Raw genomic sequence first — 22,931 nt, 5'->3', positions numbered from 1 at the left:
TGTGGGCCAAGGGTCTTTCCAGTCACAAAATCTCAGAGCACTGGTCAAAGTGCCAAGTTTAGGTCTGAATTTTCACTCATCCACTACCTTTCTCTGTGACCACAAGCAGGCAAGTAATTACCTCTCTTCTGATTCTCATCTGCAACTGGAGAATGATAGGGCTGTCCTAGATGACAAGGCGTGGGTGGCGAGGAGGCAGTGAGAGACAGATGTGAACCAAGTGAGTCACCCTGGTCTCTGCACTCATCTGTGAGTCTGTCCTCACAAATCCCCAGGTGAGACTCAGGCATTGTTACTGCTTCAAACACAGAGACAGTCTTCCTGTTATAGACTGACAGGCATGCATCGAACCGAGAGAAATGATTTCCAAAAAGACTAGAAAATCTCTTCGATCCTCCAAGCACAGAGTAAGAAAAATTACTGAAGAGGCAACATGAATTCTAAGTTTTCATTCTACTACTCATTTCCTTTTCATTATCAATGGAATGAACCTTCCTTAGGATGCTTCAGATTCTTTTTCTGAAAAGACACCCCACTTTTTGGTGATATTGCACACTTCTAATGGTTTTCTCAGGCATGCCTATAAATGCCTTGTATCTGTCTATGGAGTCAATAATAATAACAAACATGGGAAGCATCATATTTATGAAGGGGGCTGTGACAGGCCAGTCACTATTGCTGAGCCCTTTTTATATATCATCCCTAATCTCTACAATGAGGTCGGTATTATTGTCTCTGTTTTATAGATAAGAAAACTAAGGCTCATAGAAGTTGAGTGACTTGGCCAAGCAAGGCCATCTTAATAACTCACGGCTAAGTTTAAACTGCTGGCTGGCTGATCCTGATGCCTAGTCTTTCTTTTTCTCCTCCATTATGAGATCTCTAGTCAACATACTAATGCATCAAAGACTCTGGATAATGCTGCTTTTTCATGATTTCTTCTTGTCACCATCTCGCAGAATGAAATACCTTCTACATGGTCATAAAGCACTCCCACTGAAATTCCAGAGCAGCTGAAGGGTAAGCAGGGTAGAGGAGAGGTGGGCTGGGCTGATGGCATGTAAAATGACCCCAAATGCTTTCCCCCTCCACCACTGGGAACAGGTCCAGAATTATGATTTCACTTCCAAATCACTAACCTGGTGAGGCACAAGCCCAAGAGAGGTTGGAGGCTCATTCATGCGGTCATCACTGCTGCTGGCAATAGCGTAGCCCCTGAGAAAAGGAAACAATTAAAGAAGCTCATTTAATAAAAGTTTATGTTTAACACATGTGAGGATGATCTGGCGGCAGTCCATGTAGATTTATAAAGATAAGTAAAATGTCCCTTGCTAGGAAGTATAAGCCAGCAAGAAACTGATTTCCCTGTCAGAGAAGGCAGAAGAGTACTAAAAAAAATGCCTGATAGGTTTTGGAGTCAAAAAGACCAGAGCTTTTGATCATAAGCAAGTTGCTTCAGGTCCATCATCTATAAAATAGGAATAAGACAGTTGTGAGAGAGAAACTGAAAATAAAAGTTAGAGTAATTGCTGAGTGCAATGTCTGGCACATAGTAACTCCCTTACTCTGAGATAGTAAAACACCACAGAACATTTTTGTATTGGAATTTGAAATAGAAAATTTTCCAACCTTAACTTCTTGAGGTGATGTAAATGCTACCAAAATTAAGGAAGGAGAAAGAAAAGTGAGGAACTAATTGGGCAGGAGAACAAATACATTTCTTCCTGAAAAACGGTGTGGCGTTTGCTTATGGCACAGAAGATAGGTGACAGCACCTGGTTTCAGCCTACAACCAAGGCAAATACGAAAGACAGACTGGTCAGTGTCCGGAAATCACAGAATCAGCTCTCCAAGGTTTTCTCCCAGATACTTCCTGTGAAGAGGCCACACTAAACTTACATGGCAGGAATAGACAAGGGAGATGACAGAGATGAGCAAAAGATAGAAAAAGCTGCTTATTTTCATTTAATTCTGGAGCATCTATACTAGTTACATACACTACCAACTTTGTACAGAGGCCATCTTTTCAAACATGTAGAAAAACTCTGAGTCACAATAAATAGAATATTCATGTTAATTGCTGTGAATTACTAAAATAAATCTTTCAAAAATTCAATTCTCCCCAGCTTGTATTACCAACGGTATAACAGAATCATTAAAAAGTTTGGAGCCAAATTGGCTGGGCTAAAGCCCAGCATTACCACTTATTAGCTATGTGAATTTCAGCAACTTATCCTCTCCATGCCTCAATTTCTCCATCGAAAATAGGACTAATAATAGTTCTTTCCTTAGGTTTGTTATAATGATTAAATGAATTAATATTTGTAAAGTGCTTAGAAGTGTTTGAAAAATAAAATTAGAGTATATTTGCCAAATACTCAGGTATAAATATTTGTTTGACTTGAGTCTGTCTTTACCATCTGACATTTGACAACATGGCAGCTACTGAGAGACTCTTCGATTGTATAATCTTTCTTTTTTGTTTCTTTTCCTTTTATTTACTTTTCTCTTTCTTCTTTCTTTTTTAAATTACTGACTCTTTTAAAAATTAGTTTAATTTTTGTCTCACTTCTATTTATGACAAGATGAATTAATTCTACTGTAAGCCATCAAGATTTTTCTCCTTGCTTGGAGAAGATAGGGTATCCAGACCATGACTGTACAAATTTTGATATCTTTAATATACATAAATACAATATGTTAAACATAAAGGCTAAAAGGTCCAAGTCAAGTTGAAACAAAAACACCCGTCCACTCATTTCTTTCCTTTCACATGCAAACCTAGTATAAGTGCTTAATACATTAAGATTTTTTTTTAAATTGTTATTGTTATAATTGTTATTTGTGGGCTTCCCAACTTAGCAGAATGGTTCCCACAAAGAAGGGTGGAAAGAAGGGCTGTTCTTCTATCAACAAGGTAGTGACCAGAGAATACACCATCAACATTCAGAAGTGCATCCACGGAGTGAATTTTAAGAAGTATGCCCGTTGGGTACTGAAAAGATTCAGAAATTTGCCATGAAGGAGATGGGAACTCCAGATGTGCACATTGACACCAGACTCAACAAAGCTGTCTTAGCCAAAAGAATAAGGAATGTCCCATACCATATCTCGGTATGGCTATCCAGAAAATGTAATGAGATGAAGATTTACCTAAAAAGCTCTATACACTGGTTACTTATGTATCTGTCGCCACTTTCAAAAATCTACAAATAGTTGACATAGGTGCCGATTGTCAAATAGTTATAAAACTGCAAATATAAGTAAGTAAATAAACAAATAAATAAATGAATAAATAAAAATGTGGTACTGGTGGACTAGGTTGTCAGGATCAACCTTCCCATGAGAACAACAACAACGACAAAAAAACCTCAACAAAGTAGAAAAACCTTTGTTTGAAAGTATCGGAGAGCTACCAAGGTAGGTAAGAATTGCAGAGCCAAGATCTGTGAGAGAAGTACATAGAGGTAAACCAGGTATGTGCAAGAGAAGCATTTTTCCATAAAGAGACTGCCAACCTCCAAAAGCAGTTGCACAGGATAAGCAGCTGAACAGTGATACTGACAGGCTCATGGGGCTAGAGGGAAAAACTAGAGTTTAAGGTCTGCCAAGAAGGAGGAACGATGGAAAATACCCCAGGCTTTGAACTGGAACCATTGGGAACTATATTCTCAGAGCAAGGGTGAACCAGAAATAGACAAATTCTAATTGTACCTTAGGTATTCTAGGACTGACATATCAGCCCTGGACTACCTGTCTCTGGGTTTCTTGATGCATAAGAAAAATGAAGCGCCATTGGCTAATTCTTTGAAGATGGAACTCTGTTACATACAGCCAAGTACAATTTCTATCATATGTTATACATCTGTTGCCTTACACATGATCAGGGCTAAGGAGATCAAATCTTACTAACAGAATAAAAGCATAAAGGTCCTAAGGCCCTACCAATATTTTTATTCTTCTGTATTATCAGTTACCAAATACTCTAGGAGAGTTCAATTTCAAAAGGATGCAGAGATGTACCCCCAAAGATTGCATGGCACATTCTCCCAGGCCAAAGAATGAGACCAGGTTTTTCAGTCTTGTTATTTTTAGGACAGAAAGGAAAACATAATTCTCAGAAGAATCAGACTGAGAAAAGGCCAAGGGAGATACAAAAGCTTTTTTTTATTTAAATACATATCTCTAAACAGCAAGCTTACCCTTCTGGATGTTGCAAAACAGAAACCATCAATTCCACTGCCAGGGCTCCTGCAATCATGGCCAGTCCTGGACGACTCACAGTGCACTGCTGGTCCAAGGTCCGGTCTCTCGTTGACTACAGAGAGAGGCAATCATTGACATATGCTCAAAGTTCTAGTCCACTCAACTCTACCTATCTGAAGCACGAAACTCTGCTATGATAAAACTATACAATATAACTGTTGGCAAAGAACATTCAGCCTCAAATAATATAATTTCTTATAAGCACTAAGAACAAAATATAGAATTTAGGTAACTAAATGAGGTAATGTGCTAAAAAGGATTGGCAGTCATAAGCAATTAAAGATTGGGGGTCTAGTTGCTTCATATATGGAGTTGCATCATGTGTCCTGTTAACTGATTCAATTCAACTCTACTATGCTTGGTAGCTGAGAGAGACATAGACAGGAAAAATCATTCGATTAGCATAAACGGTTCTGTCCTTCCATTTAAATTAAGTTAATGCCTCAGAGTGTCTGTGATATGGGAGCAATATTTTGCTATTCCTGCAGCCCTCAGTTCCTATGTGCCTCTCACAGTATAGGCATTCTGTCAACCTAAGTGTGATCCCAGGGCTTGAATATAAGTATTTTTGCTACAACATGGCTCCAAACACAAGCCTTCATTAGTCCAACCAAAGAAATTCTAATCCTCCAGAAATGCCTGGCAAATTAAGGGGTTGTTATGGATAATTTTGACTCTGAAATTTTCTCCTTATGAATGAATGTGACTTTACTGTAATTGATCCTTAATCCTATTAGTTGTTAAAAATGAAATAACAGGACCAGCTAAGTATTATAACACCACAATGGAGATCATAAAGCCATCCTTCTTCATATAAGAGTTTATCTTTTTTTACTTTACACTAAAGGACACAAAAGCCAGTCATTCAAAAGAGGTCTGAGTTATTAAGGAACAAGTTTTAAAAGAAGGGGAAAATGGAGGGGAGGGAACAGAAAACACCTCTGCTTTGTTCCACTAGAAGTGATTATCTGTTCTAATAAAAGACCATTCCTACAGACTCTGGTGTGGTAGCATTAACACTATAAAATCTTACATTTGAACAGTGCACTGCTTACTGTTCAGAGTACTTTCACATTTGACCACCTTGCACTGTGAGTTGTCAGGGAAAGTATTCTTCCCTCCCCTACCAGAGGTAGCAGATAAAATAGAAGAGGTCCAGTTAAATTTGAATTTTAGATAAATAATGAATAATTTTTAATATAAGGAGGTCTCAAATATTACATGGGATGTATTATACTAAAATATTTTTCATTATTTACCTGTAATTCAAAGTTAACAGGGAATCCTGCATTTTTACTTACTAACCCTGACCGGCTTATGGGCCCCAGCCCCACTCTGCAGAATTACAGGGAGCCAAACAAACTTATTTGCAATTACCCCATGAGGCAGTGTTCAAACCTGGACTAAAATTTCAGTCTTCGGACTCCCCATTTAATGCTCTCTTCACTAACATATGCACAGGAGACAGTGCTGAGCACAGTCTATCCAGCAGTTTCCTTGCTGAGCGTTGCACTAAAATGGTTTGTTGCTGCATTTTTATTGGTGAATAGGGAACAACTGTGCACAACTGATGATGCCAATCAAGGCTCACAGTGGGATAATGCCAACCCCCAAACTGGAGAATTCTTCTCTTTGTTAAAAGACAGTATTTAAATAGTCATAAAGGAAAGAGTTGAGTCTCTGCCCTAGTGGGCAAGATGGCTGTAGGAAATATTTAGAACCATAAAAAATCCACTTACATCTCCCGGGGCCACCACATCATTACAGAAATAGCAGCCAAGTTTGTAGCCAGGGATGTTGGCAAAAAGTGACGAGCCCAGAAGGTCGGCAGGTACCACTGGGTGGCTGGGACACAAGTCCCCAGACCCCTGCTGCTTAGGTTTCTTCAAGCCGTGTCTCATGACAACAAATGTGTCAAATCCTAAGGCAGCATTGATGACCAGCTATGGGTTTCAAGGCATAAAAGATTAGAGTTAAGGGACATTTGTATTTTAATCCTTGGTTAATTTCATATTTGATCAATGTTTAAAATTTATTTCATATGTATATGCATATGAATGAAATTAAATTCTAGAATATTGGTAAAAACTACCCAATACTGAGGGTTTATTAAGTGCAAAAGACTTGACAAGTGATTAATATAAATTATCTCATTTAGTTTCATTTAAAACTCCCAGCAAACATTTCCTATTTACAGATGAAGATGTTGAAAGTCAGAGAATTTACTTCTATAACCTGCTCAAGGTAACTTAGCCGGTAAGAGGTAGGATTATGAAACTAAATCTCAATTCTTCTCAAACTCCTTCTTTCCACCATTATGCTATCATCTGTCATACCTATGTTGATTTTTTTCATAACAGCTTTATTGAGATATAATTCACATACTATACAATTCACCCTCCACATAAATTTTTAAGGACAGTTTATTGCATTCATACTATAAGAACTTTTCTTAGTTGTAATTTAACTTATTCTCCCAAATTTCTGATTATACAGAAAGTTGGAAAAATGAAGAAAAACAATCGGAAAACAAAAATCACTAACAATTTCACAGCTCAAACCATTACTATTAATAGTTAAAGATATTTCTTCCTGTTATTGTCTCCCTTTCTCTCTCATTTTCTCCCTTCATTTCTCACTTCTTCTTACCTTACCCTCAGACATAGATTTAAATGTTTATATATAAACATAATTGATATAATATACATACAATATTATATCTTTCCTATTTAACAAAATTTGGTATTGTCCATGTTATTAAAATTCTTTGAAAACATAACCATGAACGGCTGCATATTATTCTATCATATGTATGTACTGTGATTTATTTAACCATCAATACTGTTGGCCCTTGAAGTTGTCACAGACCAAATAGTAGTGAATAAGACAAAGTCTTTGTTCTCTTGGAGCTTACATTTTAGTGTGAGTACCTCTTCTAGTATAGAGTACTTCAAAGGGTTATAAAAATTAAACAATAAAGGAAAACTTATTATGTTGGATGACAGTTTTGACACAGTCTGCAGTGGAAGCTCTTCGACACTGTGTTGCTAGGTCATACAAAGTACCTCTTTTCTGGAGGGAGGGCAAGTTGGGGACACTTCTCCTTTCTAGGGTGATGGTGCATTGAATCACAACCAGAGACAGGAGCCCCACACTGTACCTTTCTCTTACTCGCAGCAATGACAGCAGGAAGCCACCGGCTCTCCCTGGTGTCCATCAACAGAAAGACAATGTCATGGCTATCGATGAGCTGCTCCAGTTGTTCCACATCCCTGCGAGCTTGCTCCAGGGTGACACTGGAGAAGTTCACTGGATGTCCAGGCATGGGGATGCTCATGTTGAACCCTCTGGCATTCTAAGGAAACACCCAGATATAGGGATGTCTGAAACAGTAGTTTAGGTGATATCTCAAAGCCCATGTCTCCCCATAGCTACAAGCATGTATGCATGGTCACTTGCACCAGAAATGTCTCTATGCCTTCCACTTTTTCACCTCTGCATCCTAGACCTCCTTGGCCTGTTACTCCAGAATCCCTAAGGCTGGATAAAGCAGCAAACAGAGACATATGAATCCTAGTTTCAAAGTGGTCAGGGGACACTTCCCATCTGAGGCAAGGAAAACCCTGGAGAAAACTATATCTTTGGCTCTTTCCTATAATTTGAGGCCAAAAAACTTCACCAAAATGCCTTCCACCTGCTCAAATCCATCTGGCCAAGCTATCTCTTTCTACTTATTCCCAAAACTTTTCCTCCTCTCCATTTTCTTAGTGTATAACATCTTCAAATGGGATGTTATAACAAAAATCACATGAGATTACAATGATTTGTAGTCTTGTCTTAATCTTCTTAGGGCTATGTGGTAATGAAGTGCTGAAATGAAATAAAGCCTCATTCCCTAACCAAAAGAAGTTGTCCAGTAACCTGAGTTCTCTTCATGAAGTGTGGGGACTCAGCATTTATCACAGGGGCTTTAGAACAGCTCTGTTATTTACCATTTGCCCTGGATGGCCCCATAGGGTCTTGGCAGATTAACAGTGAGTCACATATGAGTGCCAAAGAAGCCATGGACATTAACTTCCCACAGAAAAGAAAATGTTTTAGAATCACGAACTGCACCCTTAATCTCTTTATTAGAGCTGGCCACAGGAAGTGTATGAAAACATCAGCTTTTTCAATTCATTTGTCAAAACCCCTTACCTACTGGAAAAATAGTTCAGGGGACAAGGCAAGTAGGTCCTTTTACAAAGGAAAATCTATTTTGTACACTGAGCTATTTTCTCCTAATCTTAAACTTTAAACCTAATCTCAGGAATTCAAGAAAGGGACAATAGTAACAACAACAACAATTTTAAAAAGAATAAAGAAAAAAGTTGCAAGCAAAGCAGAAAACGATGTCAGGCAGAAAGGATTTTAGATAGAAGAAAGGATCAAAACAAGTCCAATTTAACAACGAGAACATCACAAAAACAAATCTCAGGACCCCATTCATTCATTCATTACGGTGTACCTACCGTGTATCAAGTACTGTAACAAACAATAAGAAATACAACAACTGCAGATATAATAATAACTTACTATCTTATTACAATGGACAAACCATTTTAAATGGTGGTAACTTGATTGAAAAAGGTATTATTTAGGTATTTTAATGATAATTAAAGCATAGTTACTCAATACCAATTCTGACCTTCTGAATAATATAGATCCTCATCCACATCCACTCTACTAACCTAAATAAATCTCTACTCAATAAAATTTCAGCCAGTAAACCTACATTTAGGACTGACTCTTGGCCTACCATTTAGGTCCACATGCCCGAGGCTGGAATTCAGCAAGTTTCAACGTAGTAGGTTTCAATTTTGGCTGCAAATTAGAACCACCCAGAGTTTTAAAATTTCCTAATGCCAGACTTTTCTCCACACCATTTAAATCGAAATCTCTGAGAGTGGGCCCAGCCATCATTATTGTCTAAAACTCCCAGATGATTCCATTGTGTAGCTAAGGTGAGGTATAACTTACAGAAAGTGAAATACCCAGATCTCTAATGTTCAGACAGTTCAACGTGTTTTGACAAATTGCAGATTAACCACTGCACGTATCTATCAAGATACAGAACATTTCCATTACCCCAGAATGCGCTCTTATGCCTCTTCCCAGTTAATCCTGCTACTCTGCTACTCCCTACCTGCACTGGACAACCACGGTTCTGACTTTTTCAACCCTAGATTCGTTTTGCCAGTTTTCAAACCTCATATAAATGGTATTTTGCAGTATATACTTGTGGTTGGCTTCTCTTGCTCGGCATAATGCTTTTGAGGTTCATCCATATTGTTAAGTATCAATAATACGTTCCTTTTTGTTGTGTGACTATACCTCAATTTGTTCATTCACTTTCTTATTGATAGTTATTTGGGTTACTTCTAAATTTTAACTATTATGAATAAAACTACTATGAACATTCTTGGGTAAGTCTTTTAGTACAGGGCCATGGACCGGTACCAGTCCATGGCCTATGAGGAACCGAGCTGCACAGCAGGAGGTAAGCAAAGCTTCATCTGTATTTGCAGCTGCTCCCCAGCACTAGCATCACCACCTCATCTCTACCTCAGATCATCGGGCATTAGATTCTCATAGGAGCACTGGTCCCTGGTGCTAAAAATGTTGAGGACTGCTATTTTAGTTTATATACGTTCTCATCTCTCTTAGGTAAACCGCTAAAAGTGGAATTTTTGGGTCATTAGATAGGTGTGTTTTTAGTTTCACAAGAAACTTCCAGACTGATTTCCAAAGAGGTTGTTTTATCAGCAAACTATGAAGAGTTCTGGTTGCTCCACATAGCCTAAAAGCACTTAGCATTGTCAGTCTTTTTAATTTTAGCTATTTTAGTGAGTAGTGATATATCTTTGTGGTTTTAATTTATATTTCCCTGATGATTATTGATGTTGAGCATTTTCATGTTTGTTGGCCATTTATAAATCTCCACTATGAAATAAGTACCTGTCCAAGGCTTCTGCCTCTTAAAAAAATGGTTTGTCCATCTTATTGTTGCGTGATAGTAGTTGTTTATACATTCTGGATAAAAGGTGTTTGCCAAATATACCTACTGTATTTTCTCAGTTTTGGCCAGCCTTTTCATTATCTTAATGGCATCTTGAGAAGCAAAAGTTTTAGATTTTGATAAAGACCAAGTTATCCATTTTCTCACTAGGTCCCAAGAAATCTTTGCCTATCACAAGATCACTAAGCTGTTTGCTCCTAGAAGCTTTGCAGTTTTAGCTTTTACGTTTAGTTCTATGGCCTTACTGGGGTGTTGCTGAAGGGCTCAAGAGTATTCAATGATGTCTCTCCCTTCTGGACAGGTTTGACTCCAATATCTCCCAGCCCCGTTGGAGCTCTGGTATCTCCATTCTCACAGCAGAATGGTTGTGCTTATTGCCCTGACTTACAAAGTCATGTCCTGAGCATGTATAACCTGATATTCAGTCAAAGACTCAAAGTGCTTCCTAGACAGTTTTCTGTAACTCCCTCTCTGCACAGCTCCCACATGTCTAATATTCTGCCCTGCAAATGCCAGCCGCTTTAACTGCTCTGAACTCTGATCTCAGTATCCTCAGCTTACCAAGATCAAGAATATCCCACAGCCTCTGGCATGGGTCAGAAAGTACCTTCATGCAATAAGTTGAGACAAACATTCTTTCTTTCCTTTCTGTCTAGGATCACGGTCTTTTACTGACTATAGTTCACTGACTAAAGAGAGTCATTTTATATATTTTACTCAAATGCATAATTGTTTATGGTAGAACTAGCTCAATATCAGTTACTTATCAGGGTTAGAAGCAGATATCCAGAGTTGGGTTTTAAAATCTCTAGTGTGGCTCCATAACACTACATTTTCTTGCCTTACCTTAAAGAAAACGGTTATTTCAATTAGCTATTTGATGTATTAAAGGTCATGATTTTTTTCCCTATTCAATTAAATCAACCTCAAAATTTAGCATGGTATTTATAGCAGGGCAGTTCTTTTCATGTCTTGTTCACTTAGGACTAGCCTTCTGGCCATGGCCTGATGTAAGGAAAGTAATGACTAAGTATTTGTTCAATGAAAAAACTATACTAAATTGAACATATACAGAAAATGTTCTTTATGGGTAAGCCTGGCTAACCAATACATAAAACAGTTTCCCAAGTACTTTTATAAATTTGATAAATTACACTAGTACTTTGGTGGGTTCTGCAGCATGAAAGATAAAAGTATAAGAGACCTGGCTCCTAGGCTCAAGGGCTTCATAATCCAATCAGGAAAATAGAGTAATATAATGTAAGTGCTAAAGAAAAGGCTTGATACTGGTGGGCTGATGTTTTCAAGAAAAGCTGAACTTGATCTTGAAGGCCCAGTACGATCTGGTCCTTGCTTCTGCCCCAGACTCTTGTCTGTCTTCCTTGACCTCTACAGGCTTCAGCCACTCTGGTTTTCTTTCAGTTCCACAGAAGCAGCATGCTTCCCACCTCAGCTGTTTGTACTGAGAGCTCTGCCACCCTTAGTCTAGCTAACTTATCCTTCGGGATTTAATCTCCTCAGAAGTCTAGTCTAGGTCAGGGCTTCCCGTTAAACATTCTCATGGCAAATGAGCTCCTGCTTTGTGTACATATTCCGGTTATAATTATTTGTGAAATTAGTTGTTAACAACTGTCTCCCCCACTACATTATAAGCTCCAAGTGGGTGAGGGGGAACTTTGTCTTATTCCTAGGTCCTTACACAGAGTAGGCCTTAAATATTTGATAAATGAGTAAGTAATAGAATAACAACAAATAAATAGGGGAAACTGCACTTGCGCATAGACAATGGCTAGGATTTGGGCAAGCCAAAATCTCAGGCAACAAAAAAATGGCAGAGCTCAAATTCAAAGTCAAGACTGTCTGGGCCCCAAGAATAGTTCATAATACTCTTCAGTAATAGACTGAATTATTTTTCTCAAATATGCACTGCCTCCCTCTAATAGAATTCTATGTCCACACCCCTTGCTATATGACTTTGCAGGAACTCCAACTAGGGAAGCAGAGTATACTGACCAATCACATTGACTTTGAGTGTGGCCCTATGACTTACTCTGGCAATGGAGATGGAGGACATTGCACAGTGCCATTACTGAGCTGAGACTTTAAGTAGGGTATAAGTATGGAAAGTTTTCACCAATGCTTTTACATTTCCACCTTTTTTACCATAAGAGCAGGACCAGATGGCTGTTGCTCCTTGAATCTAGATTTTGAAATAATGACATATAGAGCAGACTGGAACCTGACTCGAAGCCTGGAGTCCAGCCTAACTCATCAGCTAAACCATAGCCAACCTGCAGACCTGTGAACATGAAATAAATATTTATAATTGTAAGCTACTGAGATGTTGAGATGTATGATATGCCTCCTCAATGTCAGGGTTGTAATTTCTTATTTCTTTTGGCATTCAGCACCTTGCTGGACACATAGTGGGTGCTCAATCAGTACTACTGAATTAAATCTAATAAACAACATTCCTCAGGTACACTGGTTTTGTTCATATGAACAAAGAATATGCACTGCCTCCCTCTAAAGTGACCTCTAAAGCAAAGACTTCTAAAATGAATGAATAATGAGTAAACAGAACTTTGAGAAAGCAAGCTTTTTTTTTTTTAGGGAGGGCTGAGAGTCTCTTGTGGCACTTTAAGTATGAGCAGATGCTTCAGAGATACCTAATCTAACCTCTGTCAGATAAATTGAATAAGCATGCAAGATACAGAATCTTTTACTGGATAGACCTTTAAAAAACTGGCAAGATTTTGAATCAAATGAGCTGAATGACTTGTCTTTTATTATCTGGTATTTTTCAAGTAAATGATCCAACTAAAAAATATGAAGCAAATAGAGTAAAAAGCTAAATATTTATCCCAAATTTTCTTCTGCACAGACTTGTATTCAATTTAATTTCATAAACCTGTTCTATGTATCTTTATATACTGGTGATAGAGAGAAAATAATATCCTTCATCTAAGCCACCATAAATCCCTTTGGAACAAGGCAGGACATAAAAATACATACCCCCAAATTCCTCTACTTAAAGTCAAATAATGCTTTGTAACTTGCAAAACACTTTTCATACATTCTTCATTTAATTTTTACAATAATATATGAGATTTTGTTTTGTGTTTTAATCCATATCTCTGAGATGAGGGAACAGAGGCTCAGCCACATGATTAGGGCCTGGTAGTTAAGTGACAGATGTCTGACTGTCTTTCACCAATACCACAGGGTCTCATTCCCCAAGATTTAAACATTAAAGACATAGGAGACAACTTATGACATTTCCAAACAGCATCAACATACCACTCCGGGGAATATTCTCTGGAGCCGGTCTGCTGCAGCCAGGGCCTTGGGCTTGCCACCTGCTAGGCAATCTTCAAATTCATAGAGAGGCTGCCTCACAGGATTGGAGTAGGAGATCTTGGCATTGTCCACAAATGTGATGTGTCTGACGCCCCACCCCTGTATGAAAACAGTTGGTATGTTTCTGATGAACGTTTCCCAGTGTGTCTCTCTTGAAATCTCTAAAGGGGTTTTGCTTTGGAACAGCTTAGGAACCTCAAAATACAGGAAACTTTTGAAACTGAATTGTGCAAATTCTTTTTTGATAAACAGAATATCACTTTCCTTTAAAAGACAAAATAATTATATATACTCAGTGCCTAGTTTCTTGTAGTAATGAGACTAAGAAATGTCAGAGTGGCTCTAATAATTCATTATGCTTGACAGTGGCACCAGATAAAAGATTTTGAGGTGAGTCTCAGAACTGTCTATGTTGCTGTCTTAAAAGAATTAGCAATACCCTCCAATGTCTTTGCTTTCCCCTAAGGAATAATTAAGTATAAATAACAGTTCATCTTAAAACTCACTTAAAACCTGAATTAACTCCTCAGAGAAGTGATTTACAAGTTACTTTCCACTGTTTAACACTGTAGAAAATTTTGTATTATTTCTCCAAGAGGCAAAAGCCTTAATAATCTAGAATTTATATTCTCAGGAATAGTTGTCATAATTTCATATACTTCAATTACATATCCTATAAAGTCTTATAAAACCACACAATTTTAAAGTTAAATAGGATCTCTAAAATCCTTAGTCCTATTATTTTGTTTAACAGAGATGGAAACTAAAGCCCAGAAAGATAAGTGACTCACCTAAGGTCATAAATCTAGTTAATAGTAGGGAAAGAATGAGATCTTTAGCATTGGAACCAAATGAAGATGCCAACTTTGGGGGAGGGGGAGTTGAGGTGGTGGTATGTGTATTTCAGTAGATCATAAATAAGCATAATGATCTAAGGGAAGCTCTAACATGATTAGCTATAAAGCTAAGCTTCTGCTCTCTTATTTCAATATCCTTCTGTGAGGGACCTTGAAACTCAATTAGACTGACGATTCTAGGGGGACAATCAATGAAGACCCAAGATTTGTTTTTAGGGTTGAGAAAGTCAGGCCAGAATTCATCCTTTTAAAAGCATAGTTTAGACTGGCTGTTATTTTGAGGCCCATTGGTAACTTTTTGATCTATTCATCCAGTTTTATCAGTGACTTTCACCAGCTAAGTAATCTACAATGGATGGGGAATAAGGGTATGGAAAATCCAAAAGTCACTTGTGCTTGGTTTGGAAATTTTTATTTCTGAACTATTTTTGCATTCCTTAAGCCAATGCTGAGTGGATAACAAGGAAGGCAGTCTGGGAACATGCTGGGCAGTGGGAAGAATGCCAGATAAATTATAAACATGCCATAGGTTAGTCACATGCAGGTAGACTTTCACACTTAACTTTTGGCTTCCTGGAATGCTACACAGTTTAAATGGCTAATCTGTAAAGATTAAAAAAATTACAACACTCAATGCTGGTTAGGACATGGTGGTGAAAAACCTGTTTTACTGATTGAGAATGTAAACAGGTGTAATTTTTCCGGGAAGCAATTTGCAATGTTTACATCCTCTGACCTACTTTCAGCAATCTATCCCAAGGAAATACATTTAGCAATTTCTCCTAGAAATAATCTAAAATACTGACAAAGATGTTCTCTGCAACATAATTTATAGTTATGTAAAAATTTGTACTTATGTAAAAAACTGGAATTAATATTAATACTTAACTTTAGGGGAATGTGTCAGTAAATTGTTTCATTATACAAGAAGGCATATTCTAAAGCCATTAAAAAGGCCTAATAAGCATCTTTTTTAATGTCATGGGAAAGTGTTTATAGTGTTAATTGATAAAAACAGGAGACAGTATTATACATTAAATAAGGTTTTAAAAGATATATTAAATAAACGCTGAAAGGAAATAGGTGAAGAAGTGATAGAAAAATGGGTACCTTCTTTTCCTATTTAATAACTTTGACGCTTTATGAATTTTGTGTAATGGGTCTATATTGACTTTGTAATTTTAAAAAATGTTAAGAAAATCTAAGCACCTAATTCTAGAAGCTAGGAAAATAACAATAAAATATATTCCATGAAAAGAAGGAAAAATTAATAAAGATAAAAGTAGATATTAACGAATCTGAAAGCAAAAAAAAATTATAGAACTAATAAGTAAATTAAGGACCTACTCTGAAAAACTGATAAAATAGACAAGCTTCTCTGGCTAGTCTGAAAAATAGAAAAAAATAAAAAACATAAAAAAAGAACATTAAGAATGTGGAAAGATTAAAAAAAGATAAGATTTAAAAGAAGAAAATACAATAGGCATTTTATGTCAATTAATTTCTAAATTTGGGCAAAATGGATTTTCTAGGTAAACAACATGACTAAAGTGACTCAAAGGTGGCATAAAGTCTAAAAAGTCAATCAACATAAAAACATTTTTAAAAGTTCCCAGATGCCCTTCCCCCACCAATAACACAATTCCAAAAGGTACCTGGCCCAGCTGGATTTGTAACTGAATTTTACCAAACTATCAAGGAACACATAAGACATATAGTTAAACTGTTCTGGAGCACAAAAAAAGGCAGAAAGTTTTAAGTTTATTTTATAAAGCTAGAATAACAGCTACAAGATATACAAAGACATCACAAAGAAAAATATTACTGTAGACTAACTTGAGTTATGAATATGGATGTAAAAATTGTACATAAAATATTACCAGTTGAATCCAGGTGTATATTTGAATAAGATCCTGCGAACAACCAGGATATATTCTAGGAATGCTCAATTAAATTAGAGTACTTTGATTAGCTTGACAAATGTATTTGATAAAGCTCAACAATTATTTCTTACATGAACTCACACTAAGCTAGAAATAGAAATCAATTTCCTTAACATATAAAAAGAGCATTGAGCAGAAACCAATATCGAAAATCAAAATTAAAGGTAAAAATAAGAGGTTTCTCATTAAAGTCAGTAACAAAACAAGGATGCCAACTTTCACTGCTATTCCCCCAACATTACTGTGGAGTCATAGCCAATCCTCTAAGACAAGGAAAAAATATAGAGATATAAATATTGGAGAAGAATACTTAACAACCTATAAAATTCAAAAGAATGAAATGAAAAACTATCATAATTAAGAGAACTTAGAAAGATGACTAGATAGAAGACAAACATTTAAAATTCACTATTTTCCTTAAATTCTAGTAACGGTCAACTGGAAAATTTAATGGGATATTTCTAAAAGAACAAAAATGATAAAATATGTCGAAATAAACTGCATAAGACATGTGTTAGATCTAAATAAAGAAAACACTACAGAAAGAGAAAGATGTTCTCAAAAGTTGAAGAGGAATATATTGCCTCTGGAACTAAGGATCAATATTGTAAAGATGACAATCCTTCCCAATTGACCTATAAATTCATTATCATTTCAATTAAAACTGTGAGTAAGAATGCAAGAATAAACAACAGAACAAAACAGAGAACCCATAAAGAGATTCAGGTATAAGAGGATTTTGTGTTTTATAGATGTAGAAAAATTATGATTTGCATTATTGAATAAATGCCATTAAGACAAATGACTATCCGCTTTGTGAAAAAGAAGTTAGATCTTTGCCTCTCGTCATATAACAAAAATAAATTCCACACTGATAAAGATCTATACATAAAAACAAGAGTTCTGTAAACCACAAAGAAAAAGACTATCATATTTAATCATATAAAATTAAAACTTTTGTATGGCTAAGTTGAGAAAAAAAAATTTGCATCATATAACAGACATGTAACAGAAAAAATGTTAATATTCATAATTTAAAAAGCTCCAAATCAATAAAAGAAACAACCTAAAGAACAATGAATAGAAGAAATAAAATTCATGAAAGAAATAAAAGACTCACCCTCACTAATTAAAGAAATGTAAATTTAAAAGCTCTGTTTTTCACATGTTTCTAGGAGTACAGACAAGCATAATGCTTTTGTAAAGTAACTAAGTTTTGGGGAAAAATATATGTAACTATAAATTGAACATTTTTTCCAATATAGCAACTCTACTTCTAGGGCTATTTTCCTAAAAAAAAAAATAATCCTATGAATATGTAAAGATATAAGTATACAAATGTTCATTTCATCAGGACTTCTAAATGAAAGATATGCTGAAATTGATGAAATAAACAGAGGACATAGTCATACAACAAAATACTATGTATTTATAATATGAAATACATAGGAAGAGGGCCACAATTATTGTTCTATTAAGTCAAAAACAAAAATCTGTTATAGACAGTATGCTATGATCCAATTTTTGTAAAAATAAATAAATAAGTAAAGCCAAAGGCAACAAATGTCCAACAAATGTCTGTATGTTTACACTAACTTCAGGGAAAGATATACTGCATACTAATCAATGAAGTTTGCCTAATTCTTGGAAATGGGACTCGGGATGGAATTGGAGGGAAACTTTCTGTTCCTTCCTTATAATAAAAACATGTATTCCTTTTATTATTAAAAAGACATTGAGAAAAGAAAAAAGGAAGAGAGAAGAGGGAGGGCAGATAGGGGAGAGGGAGAGAGGAGAAGGGGCATCTAGGAGATGGAAGGCATCAAGTATAGTAAAATAGAAGAGAAGCCACAACTTTAAAGGTGCCATTCAGTCCCCACAAACTTACCATCAGTGTCCTAGCTACATTACAACCCAGGGTGCCGGCTCCAAGCAGCAGACATTTGGCAGACACGACTTTGTCTAAGTCCAAAGTAGGCACCAATCTCCAACACATCAATTTGAGATTTAGATCCACTGATGACTCAGCTAACCTGAAAATGAGAGAATTATTTATCTTTTCAGTCAATCACTCGTTTGTGCCTTGATCTTGTCCTTTTTAGATAGGAAGGAGCTGTATGAGAAAACAAGAAACAAATTCTAGGAAATCAGGATCAAAGAGAAGACAAGATGTAACTTGAGGGTAAGTGGAGAGGAAAAAGGTTACTGTACAGAATGCACGCCATTGTAGTCCTCTGCAATTGCTAGTGATCAGCTACATATTTGATACTGAGCTCCTAGCAGCCACTATGAAAAGAGAAGCATGGCTGGTAATAGGAGTCATTGTATCTATATATAAAAACACACCAGCTGCTGAAAAGTATTTCCTAATACTGAAAACAGAGAAATGTTTTCTAAATCTCCTCAATAAAGGATGCACTTATACCCTTCCTTAAATACAATACTGGTTTCTGTGAAATATTTCTTAAATGTCCTTCAATGTAGGCTAATAGGACAAAACTAAAGGGAAATGAGTAAAGGACTAAAACCTGGGGCAGGTCTACAGGTCCAAAAGTTGGAGACTGAAGAACAAAATTTAGAATGTCTAGATGAACAGATGAACTGTGTGCCCTATGGGGCAACTATCACCAATACTAATTCCCACAACCAAACTTAAATTAAGAGTTAGGCAGCAAAGCATGCAGTAACACTCGCTGTTCATGTGAATGGCACCCCCTGCACTAACCTGTGCAATGCCATTGGCCTAACAGAGCCTAGTGTGTGCAAAAGCCCCATTGGAGAAAATACCTTTCAAAATATACCTTTTAGGGTCCATACATTCACTGAGGTTCACCATCCTTGGTCCCATGCCTCCTTTTTGGTTTTTTTCCCATCCAACTGCTTTGGGACAATCTTAAGACAAATAAAATAAGTGTAATGAGGGAGACAGGAATAAAAACAAATAAGTCAAGCAGCAAGGCAGCCATTCATTGGTAAGTTTTTAGTGCACATCTTTCTCAAAGAGGTTCTCGAGCCTGAATGGGCACCTCCTTCCCTCAGTTGCTTATCTTCTTGGCTACTAGGAATCTTGTTTAGAGCCCAGCAGACCAAGCACAGTTTCCCTGTGGAGGGACTTTTCAAATAGCTCTCAAGTCTAGCCTGAGTTGCCTTGACTTCTGCAGTTACTGCAAGTTGCTCATATAAAGACAGTCATATTTGGGATTGGTATAACCCTATGGAGGGTTCACTATCTCAGGGGACAGGCCGGTGTGATGGCAGCACGGCTTCTGTTGAAGTTACCATTGGGATGTGAACAGTACGTCTCTTCTGTTTCTTTTTCTTATCACGTTCCTCTGCTCAGCTGTTCAACTCCATCATTGTGTACTACCTGTGGGCAGATCACAGTCCAAGAGGACTGTCCCTCTGTTAAGATGCCCTCTCATTTAAGTTCACCTTTATTCATTCAGATTTTCCCCTTCTCCGACTTACCTCTTTTTACCTCTGCTCCGGGTACCTCTATAATTCCAGTTCTATTAGTTCTCAGTATGTGCCCCATGCAATGCTGAGAGGATAAAGATCCTGAGGCTAACAGATGTGGGAAATGCCTCTAGATCCATATTTATGTTCTCTACCCACTTCCTACCACCAACCAAATCTGGAGATTCATGTCACAAATGAGGAAGATAAAAGCTCTGAGAAGCCTGCAGTAAAGGAACCACTTTATCTGATTTGGTTTTGTGTCTCCCAAATTTACCTGGCTCTCTCAGTATCTCCCTTCTTCACTGGTAACACATTCAAGGAAATGCAGCTCTATTCTACTGTTATAAAATCCTCTTAAAAACCCGAGTTGCTTTGTAGAATATTCCTACTACCTCCTCACCCTAATGGAAATGTGGCATCCTTAGTGGAAAAGTGCTGATGGGGTGTAGCCACTCTCTTATCCTCCCCACATCCTAGGACTTCAGTCTCTTTCTCCCTAAATCCCTCAACTCCTTCACAGGGAATCCACCAAGCCACAACTTACCCTTCCATCATCCCCTCCAATGGCTGCCTTGAATAAGTCTCTGAAGGAACAGAAACTTCTTGACTTAAGAGTTAAGATGTATGGGACTACTGGGAGAAATTTTGTTTCTAATTGTACGTTGGGGTTCTTTGGCCATTCTCCTACTTTCAGATTTCTATCAACACCTCTATTTTCCTTTTCTTGGGAACTCTTTAGCTTTTGACCTTTATTTTTTAAAAAATAGTATTGCTTAATATAATTATGGGACCTAGGAAGTGTTGATTTCATTTACACAATATTTTCTTTGTGAAAAGAAGAGATAGGATGACCAGTTGGAAAGCCATGGGGCTAATTATCCTTGAAACTCACTTGGGCCTCAATTTGGCTGGGGGTATCATTCTCAGTAAGAAGCCAGAAAACAAATGTCTCTTATTTTAACTTGGGCCTCTGGTGTAGTTCTATTTTTAATGTCATGAAAAACTAAAACTGATATAATAGATTTGAGTTCTTAAAAAGTCAAGATTTCAAAACTCTTTTTTTTGGGGGGGGGAAAAGTTCAAACCTGTTATTAAATCACATTTTGATTTCCTAATAATTCTTACATTAAATAAAAATGCTTCTCTAATACATCGTATAAGAAACTTGATAAGAACAGTCTAGTACTGCAATTCATAACTCTAGCCTAAGCTTTATATGGTTACAGATAGGAAATCATAAGGCAAAAACAAAATATCATTTGAAATTAAAAGATCTCTGTACTCAAAATGCTATGTCAATGTCTAAGGAAATTGGATGTATTTTAAACTTACTGATTAAAAAAAAATACTATATAGGAGAATATTTAATCTAGCATAACTGCCCCTATATAAACTATATAAGACACACCCCAAATTATTGAGAAAATATTTTGTAGGGGAAAATTAGGACCTGTTTTCCCACAGTTGGGCAAGCAGGAGCACATCCAAGACAGGAATTAAAGTGAGAACTCTCCCACTCTCAGCAGTGTCTGCTGCCTCCTTTAGCCAGTTGCCAGAACAGTCTCTGTATGAGCAATGGTGGGCTTGGCTACACCATGAGAAGCAAAAAAAGACATGAGATATTTAAAAGTACACTTGCTATACCATTGCTATTGCAACTATGGGATGTCTTAAAAATATTAAAAAGTTCTGCCATACTAATACCTTCAGCTCACATTCTGATATAAAATAATCTAATAAGATTTTTTTATTTATTATAAAATTTATAGCTGAGGGGACACTAAGTCACATGAAAAAAAAATTGCTTTTCTTAAACGAAATAATCTACACTCAAGTATTTAAAAAGATGTATTGAAGGAATTATTGGACTATTGAAAACCTCTTTTTCAAATGGCAACGTACAGTGTTTCCTGGGTTTGCCAGCTTCATCAGGTATCAGCAATATTACTGGGAGTGGGGAGTAAAAGTTATTCAATGACTTTATCTTAAAAATGCCTTCCCCGAGAGAGGTTGGCAGGATTAAGTGAAGTGTGGAAGATGCATGTGGACTGCCAGCTATACACCAGGCCGACATTACTTGTTGGTTAACCTCATTCCCCTAGAACTATCCTCAAGTTGTGGCTTAATAAAACAAAGGTGCAGTGTGTAAGTCCACATCACATCAAAGCTATTTTAGAATGTGCCAGAAGAGGGTGCTAAATCAAATGCAAATATCTAAAGACAGCCGAAGGCAATGAATTTCTTATGGCTCTAAACTAAGAAGGTAAATAGCTTCCTCCTTTGCCTAACCAAGCAGTTCTCTCTGTCAACCTGAGAAGTCTGTTTAAGACATTTATCAGTACTACAGCCAAGACTCACTGATAAAATGTCATCAGTGCCAATCCTGGATCCTTTTGACTTCTGCACTCTGGAAAGGACATCACAGAAGAGATTTTAACACCCCCAACCACACACACACTTGAAGGCACATGACCTGTGGATTAAAGAATGCAATGTGCCTTGGAACCATGTGGACATTGTAAGGAGTATATTAAACAATGTATGTGAAAGTACTCTGGAAAGCATGTAAGTCACAACAATCTGAGGGATAATTTTGGAGTGCTGGGCTTAGTTTGAGATAGGAAATTAACATAAGTTAGCATTTATGAAGCACCTATAACATGCCAGGCATTGCACTGTCTTTTACTCAGGATACAGATTCCTCATATGGGATATTCCATAAAGTGAGAACTATTAGCAACTTTATTTTACTCAAACTTGCATATGTGTTCTCTGTGACCTATATATAAATATAAATGTGTGTATATTTATACATACACATACACATACCTATGTAAAATGCCTTTGAGCTTAAGTTTCCTAATTTATGAAAGGGGATTAATAAGTGATGTCTACCACACAGGACCAAGTGAAGAACATTAATACAGAAGGAGAAATGGCACTTTTGCTCACTGGTTTACTGTATGGAGAAAAGGTCCACAAACAACT

The 22,931-nt window shown here is 36.9% G+C and overlaps 1 protein-coding gene and 1 pseudogene across 6 annotated transcripts in view; one reads left to right on the top strand and one right to left on the bottom strand.

Moving 5' to 3' along the window:
- ATG7 (autophagy related 7) overlaps window positions 1-22,931 on the bottom strand; it is a 218,895-nt gene that overhangs the window by 146,100 nt on the left and 49,864 nt on the right. For all 6 annotated transcript variants that reach the window (XR_001594500.2, XM_016125396.2, XM_036218756.1 and 3 more), the window contains 7 exons: window positions 19,286-19,376; window positions 18,373-18,517; window positions 13,625-13,783; window positions 7,427-7,621; window positions 6,006-6,209; window positions 4,203-4,318; window positions 1,140-1,215 (listed from right to left, as the gene is read on the bottom strand). Coding sequence is in view for 5 of the 6 variants with exons in the window: in XM_016125396.2 (XP_015980882.2) it covers window positions 1,140-1,215; window positions 4,203-4,318; window positions 6,006-6,209; window positions 7,427-7,621; window positions 13,625-13,783; window positions 18,373-18,517; window positions 19,286-19,376 (986 nt within the window). In the remaining variant the exon portion in view is untranslated. The remainder of the gene's footprint in view (window positions 1-1,139; window positions 1,216-4,202; window positions 4,319-6,005; window positions 6,210-7,426; window positions 7,622-13,624; window positions 13,784-18,372; window positions 18,518-19,285; window positions 19,377-22,931) is intronic.
- Window positions 2,867-3,309, top strand: LOC107500305 (annotated as a pseudogene).

The sequence above is a fragment of the Rousettus aegyptiacus genome, unplaced genomic scaffold (genome assembly GCF_014176215.1).
Source record: "Rousettus aegyptiacus isolate mRouAeg1 unplaced genomic scaffold, mRouAeg1.p scaffold_m13_p_4, whole genome shotgun sequence".
NCBI lineage: Eukaryota > Metazoa > Chordata > Mammalia > Chiroptera > Pteropodidae > Rousettus > Rousettus aegyptiacus.
This window is presented reverse-complemented; position numbering and strand designations above follow the sequence as displayed.